General features: G+C 39.2%; 1 protein-coding gene across 1 annotated transcript; it reads left to right on the top strand.

Moving 5' to 3' along the window:
• The first annotated feature begins 1,468 nt into the window (after positions 1-1,468).
• LOC100889402 (high-affinity choline transporter 1) lies at positions 1,469-25,852 on the top strand. The gene is made up of 10 exons (XM_011675698.2): positions 1,469-1,768; positions 14,718-14,910; positions 16,152-16,259; positions 17,422-17,577; positions 19,556-19,704; positions 20,340-20,465; positions 21,506-21,659; positions 22,282-22,499; positions 23,493-23,663; positions 25,226-25,852. The coding sequence occupies exons 2-10, from the start codon at positions 14,745-14,747 to the stop codon at positions 25,649-25,651; spliced, it is 1,674 nt and encodes a 557-aa protein (XP_011674000.2). The 5' UTR covers positions 1,469-1,768; positions 14,718-14,744; the 3' UTR covers positions 25,652-25,852.
• Positions 25,853-26,959: the final 1,107 nt, after the last annotated feature.

The raw sequence follows: 26,959 nt of genomic DNA on the forward strand, positions 1-26,959 counted from the left end.
AAACACATTACTATTATAAACGGTAACAGGTCAGAAGCAAGCCAAGTATTTTGTGGCGTCCCACAAGGAAGTATATTGGGGCCACTGTTATTTATATTATACATCAATGAAGTTTAATAAATACAATACAATACAATACATTAATGATTTACCACCTGTTGTCAAGCGTTGCGCTGTATCAATGTTTGCTAACGACACATGTTTATCCATCTAGAGATCCGAATAGTCTTTAGTGTATAACTAATGAAGATTTAGTTGTTATTCATGACAAACCTCGTTTTGTTTCGACAAAGCTCCTTTTGTGTTTTACAAACCAGGTTTGTAAAAAACGCGTCAAAACGCGTCATATGACGTACATAAACCTCGGTTTGTCGACTAACCTCCTTTGTGAATTCGGGCCATTTAGGCGATCGATGGTATTTCCCCCCTACGTTCTAATTGTTATCGTCTATTTTTTTTTCTCTCTCTCTCTGTCTCTGTCTCTGTCTCTCTGTCTCTCTCTCTGTCTCTCTCTTCTCTATCTCTCTCTTTCCCTCTTTCCCTCGCTCTCTCGCTTTTACACTCAAGCTACCTCTGATGATTTGTTTTATGATAAGGAGCTTTTGTTTTGACTAAATTGTATTTTTTCTAACAATTTCTGATATTTAAAATACTAAGTGTGATTGTTACAAAGAATTTTTTACAAATATATATTCTTGTTATTAAGAGTTATTTACGGTTCTAGGACACCTACCCCCTGGACATCCACCCCCGGATACCCCCGCCCGTGACAACTACCCCCTACGATAACCATCCTCTAGGACAACTAGGGGATAGTTGTCCGGGGGTAGTTGTCCTAGAGGGTGGTTGTCCTAGGGGTAGTTGTCCGGGGGTAGTTGTCCTAGGGGTAGTTGTCCTAAGGGGTAATTGTCCAAGGTAGAAGTTCACTGGGTGGTTATCCGGGGGTGGATGTCCAGGTGGTAGGTGTTCGGATATGGTTATTTACACATTGTATTCTTGTTATTTTAATTTGTATTATGAATTAAATTTGTTTTGTTTATGAATATTGTGTGAATGTTTTTAATGGCTGATAGCAGGTGTTTTAACCGTTTAACCGTGGTTAAATAAATAAAACAAACAAACAAACAAATCAAATGCTCAATTAGGCGCACATCATTATTTTATCTGACAAGGAGAGAGTCATCAGCCCATGTCCTCCACTTTTCTTTCCCAACTTCTCCCCCCCCCCCTTTGGACGGGGGGGGGGGTGAGGGGCGTGCCCATTATTTGCCCCCCCCCCCCATCCCCTAGATCCGCCACTTTATTTAGATATTGTTCGTTTTCATCATTACAATACTAAAAGAAACTGGCCTTTTGTGGGATGGAAGAACTTTCATGGGCTGTCGAAAAGAAACTGACGCGCCAGTCAGAGCTAAATGGGGCAACAGAGTCCACTACACCATGGGTAGCACGTCAGTTTTGACTATTTGCCAGCCAGGGCACTAATATTATTCCTGCTGGTCTTTCGCGAGGAGAATAACATAATGGTTCCTCCGTGCTTCCGACTTTGTATATGATTTCCCAGCTACTATGTTCGTACCAATTCGGTCACACTGATCTCGTCAAGTTCAAGGAGGGATTTTAGCGTGTTTAGAGGCATCGGTTCCTCGGCCCGGTAAAACTGAGTCTCATCGTAGTTCTCGAGGCTCGCGAATAACTCTGAATGTTTAATATTGAGGCGCCGCCAAACACGATTATACCAGTACTTGATCCGTTGGCACACTCACAGGTAAGTAATTCAGTGTGAAATAACTTCTCACACTGAGGTCCATTTGTTGATTTTGAAAGACGGTGTTTGATCATATACGTACAGATGAACGATTTCTTGATATTGCAAGAATCTGATAATGCTTCTCAAACTCAATTTTTTCAACTCAATATTGTTTTCGTTCAATAACGAAAATAATTCAGATTGTAGTCACTTCTTTCAAATTTTGGGCTCGAAATAAAATGAATGCCATACTAAACAGTGAAATGGGGGAGGTATGGGGAATGGAAATGAAATTACCATATTGGATCACAGGTAATGTGATAATAGGGACTTTTAGATTTGCACGTCGACATAGTGGACTGCTACGTTTGACGTCCTTTTAATGCACTAGCAGTGCCCTATAAGGACGTAACATTGCCTTAAAAGGACTTCACACGTAGCAGTCCACTATGTCGGCGTGCAAATCTAAAAGTCCCTCATAAGCGGAGGACCAAAGTCAGAAAAGAGTGGTTTGCCTGCCCGGACTTCCGCATAAACTAAGCACACCTTGTTTATTCGAAAGATTTTATCACAACACACAATATTTCAGAGGTGTATTTTTTTTAATTTGTTGCAAACACCCCTTAAATCGGAGGGGGCATCCAAAAAAAGGGTCAAAAGAAACATGTATAAATTTTGAGCCAAAAAGTTTTTTTTGTAGATATTTTTTCCCTCTAATTTTGGCCAGTATCTCGGTATATTAAGTGAACAAAAGTGATTGGACATGTAGTTGTGCAGAAAGTTCAAAGAATTTGGAGAGCTGAGTCACTGAGTGTAATTCATAAGTACCTCTATACTCTGTGATGTTTTAGAAAATGTGGGCATGGGCAAGTGCCCCCCGAACACACACACAATTAACTATTAATTGACCCCCTCCATTTGTCCGCTTAGTAAAATCTTCAACATAATCAAAGAAAGATCACTAAACAAATCCTGCTTGTGATTTAGCTGGGATTATATAGACAGCCCACGAGACCAACAATGTAGGTCTCTTGAACCCTCAGAAAAATTGTCAGAATGCCCATTAAAGTGATATGCTGGTTTTGTGAATCCTCAAATAATTTTTTCAGAAGACCATGCAGAACGCCGAAGCGTTAATGTGGTGTAAATTCTTTACAATACATGTAGATATCACGTTTTAGCCAAAAATGTGTTTTCTCTTTTTATTATTGGAGAAAACAGATATACATGTATATAGAAGTGAATAGTTTTTACATATCAGATTAGCTCCTGAAGACTGATCTCCACGGTTTTCCTCCTTTAAATATATATTTTTTTTTATACGTAGTGTTAATATAGAAAACATTTCTTATCTTACAAGCATTATAATACAGTTTATTGCATTGATATTTATTTGTTTCCTGATAAATATACTAATGTCCTTTGGCAAGACATTGATCTACATTTGCCACACTCGACCCAGGTGAAGTAAATGGGTACCTGGTAGGAATTTATTCCTCGAAATGCTAGAGCGCCGTATGGCAGCCGTGCTAAAGCCAGGGTAATAATTGGAAGCGCCAGGAGGGTCAAATCTGACTGACATGAGCGCTATACAAGAACCCACTATTATTAGTATTATTATTTATGTACAAAAAAGCAATGTGTAGATGTATATAGATTTCCTAAATAAGAAATAGTTTTTATTAAAATAGTGAAAAGGGTCCATGTAATAAGGGCTTTACTGTGTTAACTAGCATATAATGGATCTAGTTTTCAATGAGTCGTGCATCCGTCGGGTTGCAAGGGACATCGAACCAAGTCCCACAATAGGGGTGCCAATTTTGCTAACATTATCCAAGTACTTCTATTGCCATTTATTGAGTTTAAATAACAACTTGTTTGCACCGAAACTGTAGGATTGTATTTTGTCTTGCCAACTCAGCTTGTCATCTCAAAGACAACATAACAGTACTGCCTTTTTGTCAACCCAGTTGGGGCGTGGCCTGGGATACTCGTATTTAAAAAGGTTCATTTTTCTGAGGAAAATAATTATGAACACCCAAACCTCTTATACATTTAATGACAAATTTAGGAAATTGATATTTGTCTGCCCCGGAGCTCTCGTGCTATCTTTAAAATCTAACAATAATTATTCGAAGTCCCTATTAAGGTTTAAGAAGGAGGATTAATATGCTTTCAAACATACATGTAATGATGTAAACGTGACGAGGATTATGATGGGTATTTCCATGGAAATACATCGTGAAAGCAAAGACAGATTAAATGCTATTCAGCGTCACACAAAATATACAGGATCATTGAAAGTATGATCAGGCAATTCCACCAACAAAGAAATACATTAGTTTTGACCCACATTTTCCAAGGTGCGTCATGTTTTTTTTTTCCTTATTTAATGTACCGCAAATCGATGTTTGTACGATAACTCAAATGGTCTGCATACGTCTTGCCCTTTTTCATTTCCGGAGTCAATTATGTTGTGATAACCAATTTCTGACAGAGGCATGTTTGGAAAAAAGCAGGAGGGGCGCTTCCCCGAGCGGTTTCCACATGTACACGTGGAGACACGGGCTACTAACCAGGAATGTTGAAACATCGCCTTCTATTTTAATACTTAAAGCCCCACTGTCCTACTTATAGCTACTTGCTCCCTCTATATAGAAAACTTTCCCAATCGGTGCCTGTTGGTCCCCCATGATCCTCTATTTCTTATGTTATTTGAGAGCTGAGTTGATGAAATAGCCACCTGTCAGTGACCTCGCTGTGTGGTCAAATCCCTGCTGGCCAAACTAGTGCAGATAAGCTTTAAATCAAGTGAGAATGAATCAGGAAATGATATAGTCCCCCCCCCCCTTCCCCTTCCCCTTCTCACCCCTCTCTCTCTCTCTCTCTCTCTCTCTCTCTCTCTCTTTCTCTCTAAAATCTAGGCTATCAACTTCCACTAAGAAATTTCTTCGCTATCTGTATTGTTAGATGCAAAAAACCTCTCATTTTTAATTAATAACTATTTTACCTCTCTTTAGTTACCGATTGCACTACCACTTACGCTCTCGTGTGTCGTTTACCCCATCTCCCATATCATCAAAATGTTTCTTTTCAAACAGTCATTGTCATGTTATTTCCATGTCTTATGATTATATTACCATTCACTCGACCGTATTTTGCTTTAGTGAAAGTGAAATACTGTGCCTCCATCATAGCCACCTATGTCGTGGTCGAGTGGTTTAAGGCGCTTGACTGTAGATGCGAAGGTCGAGGGTTCGAATCCCGACACGGCACTAATATCCTTTGACAAGATATTTACCTGCACTTGGTACTCTCCACCCAGGTGTTAAATGGGTACCCGGTAGGATGCGAACGTTCATGTGGTTGAACGAGCAAGTGTGCGCCTGTAAAATGGCGACTGGCTGGAATGCTCCCCAGGGAGTGGAAAATGTGCACACATTGTGTGCGGGTAAGCCTGAATCCGATGACCGGGGTAATAATATATCTGTATAGCGCTTAGGCACATCGTTGGATCGGTGTATTGAGCGCTATATAAAAACCGGATTATTATTATTATAGTTGATTACATACCAGTGTGTTTTCATTTTGCGAGCAAGCCAGGAAGTTCACAAACGCTCCTCATAGTGCTAACAGACTGACCTTGTACTTTCCATAAGATTGTGTAATTTTTGATAACAAAGAATGTTTGCTACATTCTGAATGGAATAAAATCGTACATCCAATACGCCAAGTACAAGTCTAATGATAACGACGTGGGTGTGCGTGTGTTGAGAATCTGACATGAAAACTTGCCACATTCCGGATCATGTTCATAATTCTTAATAAAGTTCATCATGTATCACAAGTCATGCTTGAGGGCCTCTTTAATACTAAAGATCTAACAAGTGAAACATCTTTGTCCAAAATATCAAACAAGTTAAAACAATTATTTTCCGAAATCTGGGGGGGGGGGTGATAGCCGCTCCCTGCGGCCAAATGATTTATGATTTTTAAAGTTCCTGAGACGATACCTCTGATAATTTGTAAATAAAACGAGTCCAATCAATAGCTTTGCTCAAATTATTATATTTTGACGAACACTTTTTCGGGAGCAAATGGGGCAAGGGGCTAAATAAATTGCAGCTTATGTCCTGAGGACGTTAGTAGGGACTTTTAGATTTGCACGTCGACATAGTGTATTGCTACGTGTGACGTCCCTTAATAAGGCACTGGCATTGCCTGAAAAGGACGTCATAATGCCTTTAAAGGACGTCGGACGTAGCAGTCCACTAATCTAAAAGTCCCTATTATCTGCAGTTGACATGCGCATTGCCATCGTCTCACTAAGGTTATGAACATTACTTGTTTAACCCTATGCTTACTGCAAACAGGTGGTTCGTTTACAATGCCTATATGCATTATTTTGATAGAGGAGAATTATGGAGTCAGCGGATTAAAGAAAATCAGGAATATGAAAATTGGGTGCCTGAAACATTTTCGTCTGAGAGTCATGATCAGCAGGAGGTTGCACGTGTGTTCATGTAGAGTGAACCTTTCTGCAGGTAATGTCATGTCCCCGATGGGAAGAGAATTAAAGGGATTGGGTAACTTTGTCTCAGATTCTGAAAGAAAATTTTGAATTTAGCTCATGCTGCAATGATAATCATAAACCTTTAGGTCAGTCAGGAACCCCATGACTTTTACGAGTCGATCGCCTGTCTGGTTATCAGGTATTTATGATTGGAATTCGAAATTTGAAAATTTGTTTCCCTAATGGTTTTCATTACACTACAGTCTATTGGGGAAAATGAGTATGGTAAAACCGGTCACTCAAAGATATTTTTACTTTTTTTTAAAGGCACTTCCTGATAATTTTGAAGCGCAATTTTTGTAGGGCTTCAATATGGGCCATATCACAGACACTCATAACACGTAGGGCCATGCATCTCAGAATATTGTTAAACGATGCCTTTAATAATGTTGAAAAGCTAGTCTGTCCTCAATAAATTCGTTTCGGTGAAAAAATTTGAGTGACACCAGTCATGCCAGCCAATAGGATGTCCCATGATAACCATGCACAACAGCCACAAACTATATAACATTTGGTTGTGGACAGAGAGAGTGTTGTGGAGGGGGGGGGGGGTATCTATTTTCTACAGGTGGATGATGCGAGGGAACGAAACGACCGAATGATGAAAGATGTGTGAGAGAGTTGCTTTGCCAATAAACCCGGGCCTTATTTCTTTAAAGATATAGGATTAGGAGTAAAATTGCCTTTAAATTACTCTTCGTATACGACACATATGATAATAATGATAACCTGACAAAAGTCACATTATTTTGTGTAGCGCTTAATAATATGTTTCTAAGCGCTTAACATCAAAATTATAATTACCGCTCTAATGAAAATTTAATATCATGGTGGATCTACATGTACATGCATCTTGGTAGCCTTAAGACCTCATTACCCCCCCCCCCCCCATGTACATCGCCCCATTTGTAAATTGACCCTAGTTTTAGAAGATCGTTTTCAACTTTGGATTTTCGAACGGCGTGAAGCAAAGAAATATAGTTTGGTTATCCATGGTTACATCAATAAAACAATCACTATGGCCCGAATTCACAAGGAGGTTTGTCGACAAACCAAGGTTTTCGTGCGTCATATTATGACGCGTTTCGACGCGTTTTTACAAACCAGGTTGTCAAAACCGCGTCAAAACGCGTCATATGACGTACGAAAACCTTTATTGTCGACAAACCTTCCTTTGTGAATTCGGACCAAAGACTTTCGAGAAAATGGACGTAAAACGATTGTCTTAGCTTCATATTTCAAAAGTCTACGCGATCGTGTTAATTTTTGACTTTTGACTTAATTTTTTCACTTTACCACTCATAATCATTGAAAAGAAATAATTATGATATATTTCTCGACGTTCCTAATTACGGTCTATCGACCATGGGACATGTCTTACTCAGAAGTGAAGGGTTTAATTAAGGAATCATTTTGATTGATCTACGCATGTATCACTCAACGACGAAGTAGTTGATGATAGGAATCATATACCATTATGTACACATTACCTCAAGTGCAATGTTATCTATTAACCTGCGACAAAAAAAAATACGTATCCGTAGTTTTAATCATAATATCTCCCTTCCTCTCTCTCTCTCTCTCTAACTTCATCCATCTTTCTCTCTTTCTCCGGCCGTTACGGTCATTCTGTCTACATCATTCTACATCAACCTGTAATATCGGGAAGCCTCAAAAAGCGATCAAAACGCTTCCCGAATCCATGATCCTGGACTCATACTCACTTCTGAATTATTGAAATATATGTATCTGTGTTTCCTCTGATTTGAATTGCTGGAGGTGTGTGACCAACCGACTGAAGGGGTCAGACGCTACCCCATCTGCATTCCTTGTACCTGATGGTGTTAAGAGGGATGACGGTAAGTGACATGTGATCTCTCTCGTCTTATCCACAGTTGGAAATCAGATCCGAATTAAATTTGACGTTGCTCGGCAAATGCCGGTAAATCATTGCATACGACAGATCTGGCCTGATTTAAATGTCTGTACTTTTATTCGGTAAATATTGTAAAAAATAATGCGAAAATGCTTACTATGAGTCACTCAGCTGAAATGTAAATTTTAACAATCATATTCGCCTTTTGAACGACCCCTATCTTTGGTTAATAATGTAACAAAGTTTAAAGCAGAATTACTGATACATAGTGGGTTGAAATTTAAGTTTCCTTTGTTGTTGTTTTTTTGTTATTGTTTTAAAGATACTATGTCCCTTTTGCAGCCAACATCAAATTCTGTAGAACTTTGCAGGAATTATGAATATGTCATGTATGTCCTATGTGTGAAATTTAAACGTTAGCAGTGTCCTTATATTCAAATTATGGAAGGAAACCCGTTTACTTACTAGACTTCACTGTCAGACACTATTGAGTGACTGACTGGCTTTTTTTTCCTCCTTTGGTAATAACATACATAAAATGAGCTGTAAAGAGTACATGAGCATTTGTCTGCATCAATAACCCACTTCTTTTAATGGCCAAAATTAAACTGATTGAATCTTTGCGCAGCCTAAAACGTACAACCTTCGGTACAATGGTCTAAAAATCAGACTATTACTTACTGGCTCTATAGCTCTTAAGTCGATTTGACGACTAATAGTCGTTATTTTCCCACTTAAAGACATTTTCAAGCCCCCTTTTTTAAGGAAGTTCTAAATTAGTATTATCTTTCAAATGCCGTTGGGATTTAACCTTTTCATTTTTTTGGCCTGCAAATGGGACATAGTACCTTTAATTGTTGATTTTACATTGTTTGATGAAATGCACTTTTAAATACATGGCATCGAACTTGTACTACATCTTCAGCACAATAGTGCAATGCACATTTTCAAACACGGTTGTGCATTTTGTCTTCAAATAATAGTCAGATGGCTGTATAATAGTCGTGTGACTACACACGTTAGAATTTTAAATATATCATAAATGTATGCCCTTTATTTTGAGTTCAACTACATAATTACACTGAATAAAATGTTTGTCTGGGCAGAGTTTACTCACTACTGTCGGGGTACTGGACATAAGTGAAAGTGTTAAAAAGAGGAAACCTGAAAATAACACAATGATAAAGCGGATGATACAACATTACAAAATCTGCATCACGTTTCCGCTTCTTTCGCCGTTTTGATAACAAAAGGAAACGTGCTTGTTATTGGGAACCCCTTTTTCAGGAATTGAACACAACCTTTATAAATACACTTAAATACACAAATATGACCCCTGATCAAATCAACTTTGAAGAAACGTATCCAAACTTTCCGATGCATCGTCTTGGTAACGGCTTGCCCTTCTTACAGTAGGTTATCATGGTTCTATAGATATTCATCCGCTGAATAGACCTGTTTACTGACGTATTCAATTTTGTGGACGTTTACTTCCTGGGGACCTAGTGACGAGCAATTCAATTAACCTGTTATTAATGAATGAACTTCAATACTCGGAATCCCGTCTGGGTATATTACTTGTAGCTATGTCGGGCAAGTCTCGGGCAAGTTTTTTCAGGTTGTCGAGAACAACTTTTGTTTATAAAGTATGCATAACTTCTAAACGTTAGTAAACAGGTTTATTGTAGTTCTGTGTTTTCTGAGCTTGTAAGAACACAATCGCAGCTACTTTCGAAAGATTAACTCACTGGCAACTTCAATACCTTATACCATACCCCCATATAAATAAGGTGCGAATCACGTGACATGTCTTAGTCTTATTCGCACATTTTTGTTTTAAAGGTAAAGACCAGTTTTGGAAACGCCCCCCTCTCAAAGGAAGCTCTTATTACCATTTATGGGAAGAATATGTTTTGACTAATACATGACGATACACATTTTGCCGGGAAACCGTATACTAATTGATATATTTGGTAAATTATTATATCTATTTGGACCGGACAGATATCGTGCACGTGTCGCGTAGTCCCATATACATCTTTCTGTGTACAGTGCTTGTAACTTTACCAAGACTGGGCCAAATTTCTTATCATTTTGGTGATTCCAGAACTATGCAGTACACACCAATACTATTACGCTAGATGATCAACCTTTCTGATCGATTCCACACCGTTTCTTTCACAAGTGACGCACAAAGCCATTGAATATGCGAGCTTGATTTTTCGAAAGTGTTTGCGATCGTGTTTAAGATATTTCTCATATAAATACATCTAATTTAATATCTTTCGTTTTATATACTGATGTATGAATAAAACAAACAATTTATCCCATTAGCTTGTTTTGCTTTATGCATTACGTTAAGGTTGTACATTTTTAGGTGTTATATTACTTCTGTCATGATTTTTTTTCTTCGACTCGGCCCTGACTCTTTAAACCGTCTTCGAACTATTTCGGACTTTTACCGGTTATAAATAAAATAGACTCAACTCAACAAACATCTTTATGAAGTTCAAAATGCAAGCAAAAAGTGAACTAAAGCGAAATACACAACAGCTGTACAATAGTTCACCATCGGTATTTATCAATACCGCGAACAGGTGTTTTGCCTACATGCATGTGTACCGCAGCTATTGTTTCGTGTATTCAATCGTACTAAGTGAATATATCGAAAATACTCTGATTCAGTTACCGGCAGAAACCGCATGCACAATTTCTACTGTATGCATTTTTATAGGAAAATGAACAAAACCTTTCTCTCTGCAGCGTTCTGAATAATATTCCATACCAACGATGTTTATATGAACGGGATACATGACCATGCATGGTAATTTTTTGTTTTTAGTTGTATGAATGTGTCTAACCTTATGTTTCTTCAGCCATTGTTCTGCCTGGTACATAATGGATACGGATGGCTTACCATATTATTTTAATAAAGGATTTGTGATCGTGTTTCAGCCTTCAATTTAATGGTGAGTTCCAGGTCTTACGTCATTTCTATAATCTGTCTATTCTCTTTGCACGTACACGAGGCGTCAAGTTGATTGCTTCATTAATTGCGTCAATCAAACATGTGAAGGCAATCAGCCCATACGCCAGTGATTCAACTCAGCGTCAGCACTGTGCACTTTGCATCAATAATTAGCTGTATGATATCTACGTCATGATGGTGCGTCAAAGACCGCGTCCGTTTCTAACTCCGTCTTACCTCAGACAAATGACACTTCGTATACAAAGGGTATAAGATACGCAGTCCCTATAGGCTATGGAGACAGTCATACTTTCATGTTCAGCACTTTGCTGCAATTATCCTCTACTTTGCAGCTATATTTCAGCTACAAAGTGGCCTATACTACCTTCATACATGGTATAATACTGTATGAGAGTTTACAATATTGTAAAACGACATGTACAACGCTTTTACATCTTGTATGTATGTAATACAGTCTATTTCAATACAGGTAACATGAAAACAATTTTTTTGTTAAACCTGGTGAGAAAGATATCGAGGGCGATTTCTAGAGAGAAAGTTCTTCATACACTATGTTTCAGTCTTATGAGTGCTTTTGATAAAGCAACTATATATCAGCGTTCTACGAATTCCCGGGGTTACGTTCAATTTGATTTATTGAATGATCGATGCAACAGACAGACAGACTATGTTCCCGTACTCCAACGTAATGTTTTCACAATTTGAGCCTATTTTTGAATGTGACTTTGGAATGACTTAAAAAGGGTAGACCTGGAAAAGCATGATGTGTTATAAGCTTACATCATACTTGGCTCGGGTCAGAGGTCAATCTATGTTTCACCACTGAGTGGCTGGATAGAGGGAGAGAGGCAAACAACAAACCCACTCACTTTCACAGCCATAGTCTGTATTTTATATAATATACTTAAACTTCTGTGAATAAACAGACATTATATTACCATCAATATCCTCTTTTCATTTCATGACACGATTCCTTTCGTTCATCAATTTTTTTACTGAGCTGAATTACTTTTATAGAGTTCAGAGATTGAGACTGTTTTTGTATTCTAAACAAAGAGATTCGATCATACAAAGTTATATTTTTGTGATAGTAATATGTACAGCGCCATGAGCGTCAGAGCCTGGCGGATACCGGCGCTATATCCATATCATTATTATTATTATTATTATTATTAAAGGACAGTGGAAGTTAAGCCAGGTCTGAAATAGTCTGTTTTCATCTGCAGTAGATATAAATGTAGCAATATCAATGTCATTAGCTCTTTAGAGGTCTACTGCCACAAAGAGGATTTTTTATTTTACCTGACTGCTAGCATGTGTATGCTTGTTTGTAAGTAACCAAGGGACCGACGTCTCTAAGACCTCTCCGAGGGACTTTGTAATGAGGTTTAATGCTGTACCGAAAGGGCACAATAGCGAAACCATTTGGTTTTGAAACCCAGGTCCACCAAGTAATGAGGCCACTGCCTTACCACTAAGCCATCTCGTCTGAAATGTCGACATATTCAATTCAAAATGTATGCAAGTAAATGTAATGTCAATATTTTCGCCAGCTCAATGGGCTCCACCAGCTACAACTTTTGCCGGTATACGTTTACAAAGAGAGAGTGGTTTATGCTCACTTTCATTTTTGTTGATAGTTGAGGATTGTGAGTCCTTTGTATTTATGTTAGAGTCCTAGATAATGCAAACTTAAGACAGATATTCCGATTTCAATAGTAAGTTTAATATGGCGGCTCCGATCTACAATCAGGGGACGACGCCCTCAGTAGGCATGAGATATACAGTTTGGATTGCAAACACAACACATCTCAGTATGAATCCATTTATTTCATTTTAAAATGAATCGTTGCTTCTCCGTGATAGTGAAGGAATGTCTTTGGTAAAATCTTCGGTGGAGGAAAAATGTAATGGAAGATTGTTGGATATATTCCCCATCCACGATGTATATTATAGCGGCGATGACGCATCGACGCACCTTAAAGGCATAGTTTAAAGGCAGGCTTTACTACTTCAGCTAGAAGGGATTAGACCACCCAGCGAGCCAGCAAGGTCACTGTGACAGGTGGCTATCTCATTAACTCAGCTCTCATTTAACATAAGAAAAAGAGGATCATCGGGGACCAACAGGCACCGATTGGGGAAGTTTTCTATATAGAGGGAGCAAGTAGCTACAAGTAGGACAGTGTGCCTTTAACAATGTTAAATCTAAGATGCAAGACCCTATGTGTTATCAGTGTCTGTGATATGGTGTAATATTGAAGCCTTAAACAAATTGCGCTTCAAAATGATCATGAAATGCCTTAAAACAGTAAAAATCTTTGAGTGACCGGTTTTTACCATACTCGTTTCCCCCCAAGAGACTGTAGTGTTATGAAAACCGTTAGGAAAGCGCAAAATTTGATTTCGTTTTCCAATCATAAATATCTTGATAATCAGACAGTCGATCGGCTGGTAAGAGTCATGGGGTTCCTGACTGACCTAAATGTTTATAATTATCTTTGCAACATGAGCTAAATCCAGGATTTTGTTTCAGAATCTGAGACAAAGTTACCCAATCCCTTTAATGCAGATCATAGGCGTACATTTTATTTTCCCATTTGAAAATTGAAATTGATTATGGCAATTCCATGGCTAACGCAATATGAAAAACAAACTATCTGTTCCTAATGTTCCATGACTTGGTGATAAACTGATTGAGGAGGGAGAAAGTTAAATGCCCTTGTTTAAAAAAGCGGAATGCCTCATGTTGTACACAGGTGGGTTTTTTTAAACCATGGTTTGAAGCTACAGTTTGTTCATGTAACGTGGTAATGGCGGCTATATTGATTTATATCGGTAAATTTTGTTACACTACATGCACGTTGATTGTAATCACCCTGTTTATTCATATAGTATCTTAAAATTACGGGGAAAAGTAATCGTCATTAATGTTTTACTGATAAGTTAATACATGAGAATATATGGGGATGACACTGGTTCTTCCAAACATTAGTGTTTTCTTATGATAATGTTCAATTCAGGTGTAGATTACCCATTCTTTTTTATAAATGTAAATGACGATGTTGAGATTGCGCAATATAGGAGTCAGGGGCAGATCCGGGATTAATAAAAAATGAGGGCACACTTCTAAAACAATACATTCATGGGAGGCATTTCATTCTAAAGAATGAAGGGGGACGCAAATTGGGTTATGTATTCAATGTAGTTCAATTAGGTTTTTTAAGGGGTAACCCCGCCCCCTCCCCCCTCCGGCTTAAATCTGCCACTGGTAGGGGAGTGACGACAATAATATCAAAGAATCATATTATGTTAGTGTATTTTTCTTTAAATGATGATAGATAATTTTATAAAAAAGAAATCACATTAATAGAGACCTATAATTTTTTTTCTCTCTCTCTCTCTCTCTCTCTCTCTCTCTCTCTTCTCCGCCTCTCCTTTTTTCACTCTTTCCCCATTTATCCACTGCCTCTCTCTCTCTCTTTTCCCCTCTTTCCACTCTCTCCCTTTCTCTCTTGCCTCTCATCAGTTTATTTAAAATCAGATCTAATCCATCATGGCGGTCAACTGGGTCGGAATAGCCGGCATCGTGGTCTTCTACATCATCATCCTTGTCGTCGGACTATGGGCGTCGAGGAAATCGAAGGGGGACTCCGATCCCGATAGCGTCCTCGTGGCTAGCAGGGACATGTCCCTGTTTGTCGGGGTATGGACGACGGCAGGTAGGTCGAATTCAGCCTGATAGTGTGCGTGAGTGTGTGCGTGTGTGTGTGCGTGCGCGTGTGCGTGCGTGTATGTGTGTATGCAGTTTTTTTTTGTAATTGTAGAGGGGTGTCAGTTAGTTGACAGTGGCGTAGCTACAGGGGCAGGGGGCACCTGCTCTGTCGGAACAAATTACTACAAAATTAGAGAGAGAGAGAGAGAGAGAGAGAGAGAGAGAGAGAGAGAGAAAGAGAGAGAAAGAGAGAGAGAGAGAGAGAGAGAGAGAGAGAGAGAGAGAGAGAGAGAGAGAGAGCAAAGCAAGAGGGCGAAGGCAACTCGAAAAGAACATATTACATGAAGACAAATACCTCGAAGAAATCAACTCGGGGGCAATTTAAATACCTGATTTTATATATCCTATAGAATTTATATTAGGATAAGTTTTTAATAGGCGGCGGTCAAGGCTATCGAAATTGCCTTGGTTGATATTTTCAAAACCTTTTCGATCAGGTTCCTCCTCTTTAAAATGGTTGCTTAACCAAACACTGGGAAATTACCATTCCTTTTAGGGTTATAACTAGTAATTAGCTAAGTAATCATAACTGTTTTATCTGTTTCCTTGATTAAAGAAACATATTGATCTTCCTGTTGTCCGGTGACATCTGTATTTGTTCAGAATCTTTTAACAAATACCGAAGTATTTTGACGGATGCAATAAACTTGAAATTCGTCGGTGACCAAAGTATACATGACCTTTATGGTTTTCTAAAACGACCGAATGACTAAACTTAAAAAAACTAGTCAATGACAAGATAGCCCGGCTAATGTCTAATGTATACCCGTCTAATTTTGATTTCTCACTTGTATATCTCCCCCCCCCCTTTCCCCTCTCTCTTTCACTCTCTCTCTCTCTCTCTCTCTCCATTTCTATTTCTCCTTTTCCCTCTTTCTGTCTCTCCCTCTCTCTCTTCCTCTCACCCTTTGTGGTAGCTATTAATTTCACACCAACGGTTTAGTCATTTTTTTTTAAAGCATCCCATTTATAGTTGTCAAATTCGCCATGCCGTTATTGATTTCAGTAAGTTGCTTTGTAGTCGTGATGTTGATGATGATGACGATATTGTTATTCTCGTGTTTTTTTTCGAAATTCGAATTCAACGTTTGATGTTTGATTACAAGATTATGTGAATATGGGTTTGAATTATTATTATTAAAATGTAAATAACCCCTTTTCTATAAATAATTTCATCTATCATGACAGCTACCATTGTAGGAGGCGCTTACATCAATGGCGCTGCCGAGTCTGTGTTTGAAAGTGGCCTCGCTTGGACGCAGGCTCCTTGGGCCTACGCCATAAGTATGCCATTGGGTAAGTCATGATCAAAAGGAACGACAACCACTGAAGACCTTACTTTGGAAACACATTTTCACTTTTGAATAAAAAACGGTTTTAGGACACCTACCCCTTTGACATCCACCCCCGGATAACCACCCCCGTCAACTACCCCCTAGGACAGCTACCCCCTAGGACAACTACCCCTAGGGCAACCACCCTCTATGACAACTACCCCCTGGGACAACTAACCCCGGACAACCACCCCCAGTAAATTGCCCCCCTAGAGGGTGGTTGCCCTAGGGGGTAGTTGTCCAAGGGAGTACATGTAGTTGACTGGGGTGGTTATCCGGGGGTGAATGTCCAGGGGGTAGGTGTCCAGATACGATTTTAAAAAAACAGCACAAAAATGTACTTCATCAATGGTTATACAGATAACTGTCAATTACGTTGTCTCAGTGATACCACTGACACAAATTAATGTTCCTAGTCATCACACGACGATGCCACCAAAAAGAAGAATTTTGATATGGAGCGTCAGATTCTGACAAGCCATCTTAGTGATCAGATGGATAATGTCTTTTTTTGTAATTACTTTTACAAGCCCTTCTCGTAAAAAGGTATACAGGTCTTAGCAAATATAAATATAAATTTTCTAGTAAATTATGCACTATCATGATCTCTGCTTTCTTAGTAGAATTCGTTTTTTTTACAGTTTACATCAAAATAGTATATGCAATGCATCTATGATATGGACCGATTCTTGTGCGAAGGCTGCCAAGGATCCTCCCCGTTTCTATTTCGTCATATAAGAACGAAGAGGCACTAAAGATGGTAATTTTAAGGTCTTGATTAGAGTCGGGGATATGTGATCCATTATCTGCTGAAACAGATACCACGTACCTGGCCTCTCTTATAAATTATAACGATAAGAAGCAGCACCAAAATTCACATATAAGTCATAAATAATCGATTCTGACTTGTTGGAAGACTGATTTCTCGATTTGCGTGAAAACACTGCCATTTACAACAAGAAAGAAACCCTACATCACATCGCTTCTTTTGAATAAACACGGGTCACATTCGGACAGTTTTCAGTCAAGCATTTCACATCTGGAACGCTATGGAACTAGGAAAAGATTCTCAAAATCGTTTTACCTGTTGATCTTATATACATATTTTGTGTACTTGTTTACAGGTGGGATTCTCTTCGCTAAACACATGCGAGCCAAAGGCTACCTCACCATGCTCGACCCATTCCAAGATAAGTATGGGAACAGGATGGGAGGACTTCTTTTCATTCCCGCGCTTTTTGGAGAGATTCTCTGGTCGGCGGCCATCTTGGCTTCCCTTGGTAAGATGGACGAAACGTTTAAAGGGATCCGGTAACTTTGTCTCAGATTCTGAAACAAAAAGCTGGATTTAGCTCATGTTGCAAAGATAATTATAAACCTTTGGGTCAGTCAGGAACTCAAGCCGATCGCCTGTCTGATTATCAAGATATTTATGATTAAAATTACAAATTTTGAATACCGTTTGCCAAACGGTTTTCATAACACTACAGTCTATTGGGAAAAAAGAGAATGGTAAAACCGGTCACTCAAAGATTTTTACTTTTTTAAGGCTCTTCTTGATCATTTTGAAGCGCTTTTTTTAAGGCTTCAATATTACACCATATCACAGACACTGATAACACGTAGGGCCGTGCACCTCAGATTTAACATTGTTAAACGATGCCTTTAAAAGGAAAGTCCAGTGTCCACCCTGGTATTTTTCAATCCTAAATTTGGTTTTAGTTGAATCAGCAAAATAAGAACTACAGATGAGTGAAAGTTGAGGAAAATCCGATTAAACATAAGTAAATCATGGATATTTGAAGTTGTAATCAATGATACAAAAATTGGCAACTCTGTAACGTATTTTGGGGGTTATTATTCCAAGAGAAGTATATGAACAGGATGGGAGGACAACTCTTTATATTATTCCAGCGCTTTTTGTAGAGATCCTCTAATCGGCCACCATCTTGGCTTCTCTTGAAGTACATTGTATGGGATCTGGTGAATAGTACTACAAATCAGGTTTGGAGCCGACACCACAAGATCAATGCTTTGGGGTCTAACATTTCAAGGGGCAAAAAGACACAATAAAACACACATATTTATATTTCTTGTTGAAATGTAGGCCTACAAAAATATAGAAAAGCCAGTTATAAATGTAGGGAAAGAGTGTATAAATAGGTGAAGGAATAAACAGATGGAGTAAATATAATTTTTACACTAATAAAAGATAAAGAGGTAGATATGTAGGTTATTGGGTAGGTAGATGGATAAATAGATAAATAGGCAAACATTATTAAACGAAGGGCCTTTGCATTGCCCTAAATTCTAGTACCCCCCAAATACACTATTTTAATCAGTGTGTAGTCATCGACAACCATGTATTTACAAGGTAAGCTTGGAATTGCACAGATAGCTCGTAGCTATCATATGATTACTATAAATGGTAGTGACTAAATTCTTGTTCATGCATAAACGTACAATAATTTTTTTTTTTTTTAAATCGATTGTCTTACTCAGTTCATTGTCTATAAAGCAGATCTAGAACAACACTCAACCTTCCTCGTTCATTGATTGGTCTAGTTTCGCAATCAATACACCAGCTGTAATAAAATTATGAATGATTAATTGAATCTCTTCCAACGGGGTTGAAAGAAAAGTCCATGAGCAACTATCTATTTCCATTGATATATGTCGGGCTATACTAAACGGTTTGTTTTGAAGTGTAGGCAAATTTGGTCCGATGCCGATTTGTTGAATTGCCGATTCGCCTTGTTGCAATTCATCTCAGAACCCAGTTTATTTTTTCTGCTTTTCATATTTTACAAAATGTTTTATTTTGTCTAAAGCCGTTATTTATTCGTTCCGCTCATCAGTTGGTCTATCGGTCATTTGGTCTTTTACTGTCTAATTTCTATTTGGTCCAACAGAAAACTTTGCTGTCAATATTCACAAATGTTTTTTTGTTGCAGGGCCTGAATATTAGACCAATTATGCAGTAGACGTTATTATAAGTAGCTCAACAAGTCATTACAAAAAATATATATTATCCAAAAGGAAATGGTATCATAAACTAATTATTTGGCCACATAGATATTGGGTGAAATGGATTTTAGGCGCAAAGATGCTAAACCAGTTGGATAGTGCAGAAATTGTCGACGAAATTAAGATTGGCGCGGTGGATTCTAAATGAATTGGCATACGACCAAATGTCAAACAACAGTATAACAAATATTGAAAGTCTAACATTATTTTCTTCCACTTTATCATCCCCAGGTACGACAATGAGTGTCATCTTGGACCTCAATGTCAAATTGTCCGTCATCATCTCCGCAGTCATCGTCGCTTTCTATACTTTCTTCGGCGGTCTCTACTCGGTTGCTTACACCGATGTCGTTCAACTATTCTGTATATTCGTTGGATTGGTATTAAACCTTCAAATTGTCTCTGCATGCTTGTTTTTGTTTTTGCAATAAACGTATTTCCTTCTTGACCCTCTTTTTTTCTTTCTTTTAGTACTTTTCTCTCTCTCTCTATCCATATTTCTTACCCCCCCTCCCCCTCTCTCTCTCTCTCTCTCTCTCTCTCTCTCTCTCTCTCTCCTCTCTTTTAGACCTGATATTCTGTTTATACCGTCTGTTTTTCTTTAATCTCGATTTTTAATAAGCAGCGATTTCTTAGTAAATATGTTAAAATAAATAGCAGTCTTAAACTATTTCTGGAGGTGGAATCCCGTGATTTGCGATTAATCCGCCTAGATCGTAACTATAATTTTTTTTTAAAGAGGTCATTGACTTCGGTAAGGATAGGTAAGGATTGTGTTAACGTGGTTACTTATCAATTTTAAATTCAATGTCAACATTATTGCATACAAATTATATTTATTACTAAATATATATATATATATATACTGAGAATGTAATGGATCTAACACTATGAAAAGCCAGTGGCTTGAGATAAGAAGGCAACATATAAAAGTTTTAGTACAACAACAGATCACACTTATCAATGGTTAAGTTCTTATTCCTTCAATGTTTTGTTTTACTTTCATGATTTTTAGTGGTTTTGTGTTCCTTTTGTGATGACAAACGAACATGCCGCACCGATCACGTCTACATCCTCAGAATGGATCGGAACAATCGACCCATCGGATGCAGGAATCTGGATCGATTTCACCATGCTTCTGGTAAATCAAGAGCTTTATAAGTCTTAATTCCCTTATCAATGTGATGTGACTCTAACTCTTATACCAGTTTTGGAAACGCCTCCCCCTCTCAAAAAATGAAATGGAAGCTCTTATTACCAATCATGTGAAATAAATATGTTTGACTAATACATGATGATACAAATTTTGCCGGGAAACCGCCTACTAATTGATATTATTTGGTAAATTAACATATCGATTCGGCCTGGATAGATATCGCGAATGCACTTCAACATTGGAAATTTGGGTATATATTTCTGTTTGTTTGCGAATTGAGGATGAAATGTTGCCATCTAAACCTCTGAAGGCAATACTTAAACAATATTGAATGGATATTTTGCAACCAGAACCCTTGAACCGCAATGTTACCAGTACCGGTCTTTACCTTTAAAGCCCCACTGTATAACACACGTATCTACATGTACTTGCTCCCTCTATACAGAAAACAATGCCTAAGTGGTGCCCGTTGGTCCCCCGTGACCCTCTTTTACTTATGTTAATTGAGAGCTGAGTTGATGAGATAGCCACCTGCCAGTGACCAACACTGGGTGGTCAAATCCCCCTGGCCAAACTAGTACAGACGGGCTTTAAGGCGTCGTAGTCTAGTGGATACGTCCTCGGACTGTGAGTCACATGGTTCCCGGTTCGACCCGTTTCGAGCTGCATTCCTCTCTGAGCTATTCTATGCATGGATGTGGGGGGGGGGGAGTCAAACCATTAACATTGTGACATACTCAAAAGGGTGTGTGTGGGGGGGGGGGGTGCGCGCACATGTGCCTTTTACCAATGCCATTTTCATATTCGTTCCATTATGTATTATCCATTGAGGGTAGTCATGCTATCAAGCTTTGCTTACTTTGTCAACCCTCCTGTTTGATGTTTTCGTTTAGTTACTTTTGAAATGTGTAACATTTGCAATGTTTTGTTTGTTATATATTTGTAAAAATGCAAAATGAAAATAAAATCAAACAGAAATGAATAAATAAAATAAAATAAAATAAAATATTGTCATTCTCTTTAAGTTACTGGGTGGAATAACATGGCAAGCATACTTCCAGCGGGTGTTGGCAGCGAAGTCACCCGAGAAGGCCCAGAAGATGTCTTTCATTGCCGGGTTCGTTGTCATCATCATGGCTATCCCAAGCGTACTCATTGGAGCCGTAGGCTTCAACACAGGTATGGTGAACATCGCCCGAGTATCTTTAGGACTGCCTATGGTAGAGTCTTTGTCAGCAGTTGAAATGCTATCATAAGCATCCGACTTTCTATTTATTATCAGTGTTGTAATTGTTCCTTTCCATCTTTCCCTGAAAACTATTGATTTGAATGGCAGTCCAACCTTTGCAATAAGTTCATTTGTTTGAAAGCAGAAAAATAAGAGAAACATATTGGCGAAAGTTTGAAATAGTAGTGCATTCATATTGCACCCATGTCAGACCCCGATCATAATTTATACTGTAAATATGTCGAACTATTATACCAGAAGAGTGCTTGCAAGACAAATATGATAAACAGTCCGATATTAGCCTCAGAAAAACGATAATGGGGATTTAGTAAATTTAGCAAATGGCATCAGGCGACGAGATCATTGATATGATTATATAATAATATGGTTATTTATATAGCGCCGGTATCCACCAGGTTATGACGCTCATTGCGATTTACACATATTACCTTGGTCGTAGCCGAGCTGCCAAAGTAACTAGCGCTCAAGCATAATTTTATCAGGTACCCATTTACACCTTTTACACCTTTTATTGTCTTCGACTTCTGTTTCTTACTCTTTTGGGTATTTCAGACTGGAATTCCACTGCTCTGGATTTGAACAAGACCAATCCTCACGATCACCCTTCATTGATCCTGCCCTTGGTGATCCAGTACCTGACGCCGACCTATGTGGCCTTCGTCGGGCTTGGAGCCCTGTCAGCGGCCGTCATGTCCTCCGCAGACTCGTCGGTGCTTGCCGCCAGTTCCATGTTTGCACATAATATCTGGGGAGGTCTGTTCCGATCGAAGGTATGAGTCGGGTCATTCGCATTAAAGGACAACTAGTCCCATGCGTTACCAAGAATGAAGAAAAATAATTGACACTTAAAGGTAAAGACCAGTATTGGAAACGCCACAATTTCAAAAAACGAAATGGAAGCTCTTATTACCAATCATGTGAAAGAATATGTTTTGAATATTTCATGACGATAAAAATTTTGACGGGAAACCGCCTACTAATTGATATATTTGGTAAATTAGTATATCTATATACTGTTGAGAGATACAAATGCACGTGTCGCGCACGTGTGTGTAGTCCCGTATACATCTTTCTGTGTACAGTGCTTCTAACTTTATGAAGACTTGGCCAAATTTCTTATGATTTTGATGATTCCAGAACCTTGCAGTACATCTATGCTAGATGATCAACCTTTTCTGATCGATTTCACAACGTTTCTTTCACTATGCAATTGCATGACCATAACTGGCCTTTAGCTTTAATATATTATTTTCCTTGTTATTCTGTCTATTTGGCCTGATTCACTAAAGCAATACTTTTTCAGATTTGGCGCGGTAGACCGCCGCAAAAAGGGGTCCATTTCAGGGGTTGATGTACACGAGTGGGTAGCCCTTGTGTTTGAGAGTGACCCCCCCCCCCCCCGATGTACACCCCCCCCCCCTAAAAAAAACATGGCCCTACACTTACCATGCAATAGGGACATAATCTTACAACAAAATCGATGTTTTCTTTCTTTTATTACCATCATAAAAATTACCAATTAAGCCTATACTCTCAGTTGTATTCCATCCCGTTTCTTGACTCTTATTCTCTATGTAGGCATACAAGTTATTTACACATGATCACTTTTCATATCTCGTTTATTTCTCTTTAGAAAGAGAAACCCTGCCCCCTCTACATATCTCTATCTCTATATTGCTTTCTATCTCCCACTCTTCCTTTTTGGCGTTCTCCATTCTCGTCTTCCTCACAATCCAAATGTTTATCCTTGATTTCACTACCAGGTTTCCAAACGTGAGTTAGTATGGGTGATTCGAATCTCTATCGTGGTTACTACTATACTCGCTACCATCATTGCTCTCACCGTCCATTCCGTCTACTACCTCTACGTACTCTGTTCCGACCTCGTCTACGTCATCATCTTCCCTCAACTCGTCTGCGTTCTATATATCAAGGTCAGTATCTGGTATATTTGGTGCTCAAACATTTGCTCCGCCGACAGTATTGCTCCGAGATTTATTTGCTCAAAATGAGATAGTTATGTTTTGGTTCGATTGGGGATTAAAGTTAGGTTAAGGGTAAGGGTTAGGGTTATGTACAGAGTAGAAGTTAACATTTTGGTTAGTGTAAGGAATTACCTCGGACCAAATGTCGCGGGAGCAAGTGGCGTAGGAGCAAGTGTCGCAGGAGTGATAGTCGCAGGAGTGGGTGTGGTAGGAGTGGGTGTGGTAGGAGCGAGTGTGGTAGGAGCGAGTGTTGTAGGAGTGTGTGTCGGATGAGTGTGTGTGGTAGGAGTGAGTGTCGGATGAGTGGGTGTGGTAGGATGAATGGGTGTGGTAGGAGCAAGTGTCGTAGGAGTGAGTGTGGTAGGAGCAAGTGTGGTAGGAGCAAGTGTGGTAGGAGTGAGTGTCGGATGAGTGGGTGTGGTAGGATGAATGGGTGTGGTAGGAGTGAGTGTCAGAGGAGTGGGTGTGGTAGGAGTGAGTGTCGGATGAGTGGGTGTGGTAGGATGAATGGGTGTGGTAGGAGCAAGTGTCGTAGGAGTGAGTGTGGTAGGAGCAAGTGTGGTAGGAGCAAGTGTGGTAGGAGTGAGTGTCGGATGAGTGGGTGTGGTAGGATGAATGGGTGTGGTAGGAGTGAGTGTCAGAGGAGTGGGTGTGGTAGGAGCTAATGTCGTAGGAGTGTGTGAAGCAGGACCGGGTGTCGCAGGACCGAGTGTCGCAGGAGCGGGTGTCGGAGGAGCGAGTGTCGCAGGAGTGAGTGTCGCAGGACCGGGTGTCGCAGGACCGAGTGTCGCAGGAGCGGGTGTCGTAGGAGTGAGTGTCGCAGGAGCAAGCGCCGTAAGAGCAAGTGTCGCAGGACCGGGTGTCGCAGGAGTGGGTGTCGTAGGAGTGAGTGTCGCAGGAGCAAGTGTCGTAGAAGTGAGTGTCGTAGGAGCGAGTGTCGTAGGAGTGAGTGCCGTAGGAGTGAGTGCCGTAGAAGTGAGTGTCGTAGGAGCGAGTGTCGTAGGAGTGAGTGCCGTAGAAGTGAGTGCCGTAGGAGTGAGTGTCGTAGAAGTGAGTGTCGTAGGATTAAGTGTCGCAGGAGTAAGTGTGGTATGAGTGAGTGCGGTAGGAGTGAGTGTTGTAGAAGTGAGAGTCGGAGAATGGGGTGTGGAAGGAGCGAGTGTCGTAGGAGTGAGTGTCGCATGAGCAAGTGTCGTGCAAATGGTTATTTGATGGCTACGGGTTTTTAAATAGATCCATAGGCCCAACATGTTAAAAGCAGATCAAGGGGGGGGGGGGTGTCAAAAGTGGCGCCTCTTCGCTTTAGATGAAAACAAATCACGAAAGGAAAATAGCACCTCTCTTCTGCTAATCTAGTTTGTTACCGGAAAAAAAGTAAGCACGTTTGAGAAGACTGCATCCAAAAAATGTTATTGGACTAGGCCGGGTACCAATTACGCTTATTTCGTCAACATTTTCCATCATTGTTTGTTTAAAGTAACAACTTTACCGCTACCTTTGTTTTATAACAGGTATGCAACACGTACGGATCTCTTGTAGGTTTCGTCATCGCTATACTTCTCCGAATCGGCGGGGGAGAAGGTTCCCTCCACATCCCCATTTTCATCAAGTTTCCATTTTATAGCGAAACGAAGGGTCAGCTGTTTCCATTCCGCACTTTCATCGTCGTCTTCTCTTTCGCGGTCATCATCGTCATCTCGTATGTCACCGACATCGTCCTCAGGAGAGGTTATCTTGGACCTAGGTGGGACATATTCAAATGCGTCACCAGCGTCGAGCGCGTGCCTGACGAAGTAGAACACGAGGGCGAGGAGGAGAAAATGCACATGGAGAGAAAACGATCAGGAGAATGGCAACTCGGAGACGTGAATGAGATGAAGAAACCACTGGCGGGAAAGGATGAGTCGGAATACATCCCAGGTGAATCGAAGATATAGCCGATCACGACGATGTCCTAGCTACGCTCCCAATATACATGTACGTTTAGCATAAAACATGTAAAAAACTTTTGAATTAACAAGACGCCAGTGAATGTACTATGGCGCAAACTTGTTAATATGTAGGTCTACTGAAATATTTATACGCAAGTACGCCCATTTTTTTTTAATCTGAAAGATGTAAGTGTATATATTTCAGGTTGAATTAAAAAAAAAAAAAATTTGATACCTTATGTTTTTCTTCAAACGATTACCAAAAAATAAATGATCATAATTATTGTTAGGTAGGACAAAAATGATGGCTTGTCCTACCCAACAACGAATAGTGTATGCAATTCGCATTCTGACTTTTGAAATACAATTATTCGGTTACAGGTGAATGAATAATTTGTAACGAGGCACCTAACAAAGATTTTTGCAATTAATTTGGTTACATTAAGCCCATTAAATCGCGCAAACATGTAATGTAGTTGAGATCGTAAGGATATTTTGACAAATATAAAGATTAACATAAGGAAAGATAGAACATTAAAAAGATAGAAGGATAAATCAGAGGTTAATATGTAAGTAGAGAAAGAGTGATAGACGATGGGAGGAAAACGGAAAAGTAACATGAGGGAAGATATTAAAAAGGGAATTTTATGGAAGGATTAAATTAAAGTAAAATAGTGTTGAAGAGCGAGAAGATAATTAAATTTTTTTTTTTTAAATGTGTATTGGCAAGCAGTAGTGGGTAAAATGAAACGATAAATAATATATGAATTTAAAAACAAACAAATACCATTTCATGTTATATTTACCAGTGGCGTATGGTGAGCATGGAGCACATTCTCCTCAATCGATTGGTTAAAAGAAAGAGCCGAGGAGATAGAAAGACATGGAAGGGGAGGGAGGGGCTGGAAAATAATCGGAGCTCCTAAATGGCTCGACATTTTCTACGCCATGGGATTTGTGAATAATATAACTGAAGTATTTCCACAGTCTTACTTACAAGGGGGATTTTACTTCATTGGATTAATACCTTGTATAAATATTTCTCTGAATTTTACGGATATTGTCATAATTATTATAAGACAGTCTTCTGTGTATCAAAGTGTACATTGTATAGATATTCAAATTCGTATCATTGTGTTAAAAATGAAGATTTTGTTTATGTCTAGCCTAATATTTGAATAAATAACTTTTATACCAACAATACGATAGATTGGTATTTTGTGTTCAGTATGCTAGTAGCACATTTATTGTGGTCATAATTGGCGTCGTCGTCGTTGTCGTCGTAGTACCTTTCAGTACAAGTAAGATACTGCG

This window comes from Strongylocentrotus purpuratus, unplaced genomic scaffold (genome assembly GCF_000002235.5).
Source record: "Strongylocentrotus purpuratus isolate Spur 01 unplaced genomic scaffold, Spur_5.0 spur5_scaffold_15, whole genome shotgun sequence".
In the NCBI taxonomy this organism is placed as follows: Eukaryota; Metazoa; Echinodermata; class Echinoidea; order Camarodonta; family Strongylocentrotidae; genus Strongylocentrotus; species Strongylocentrotus purpuratus.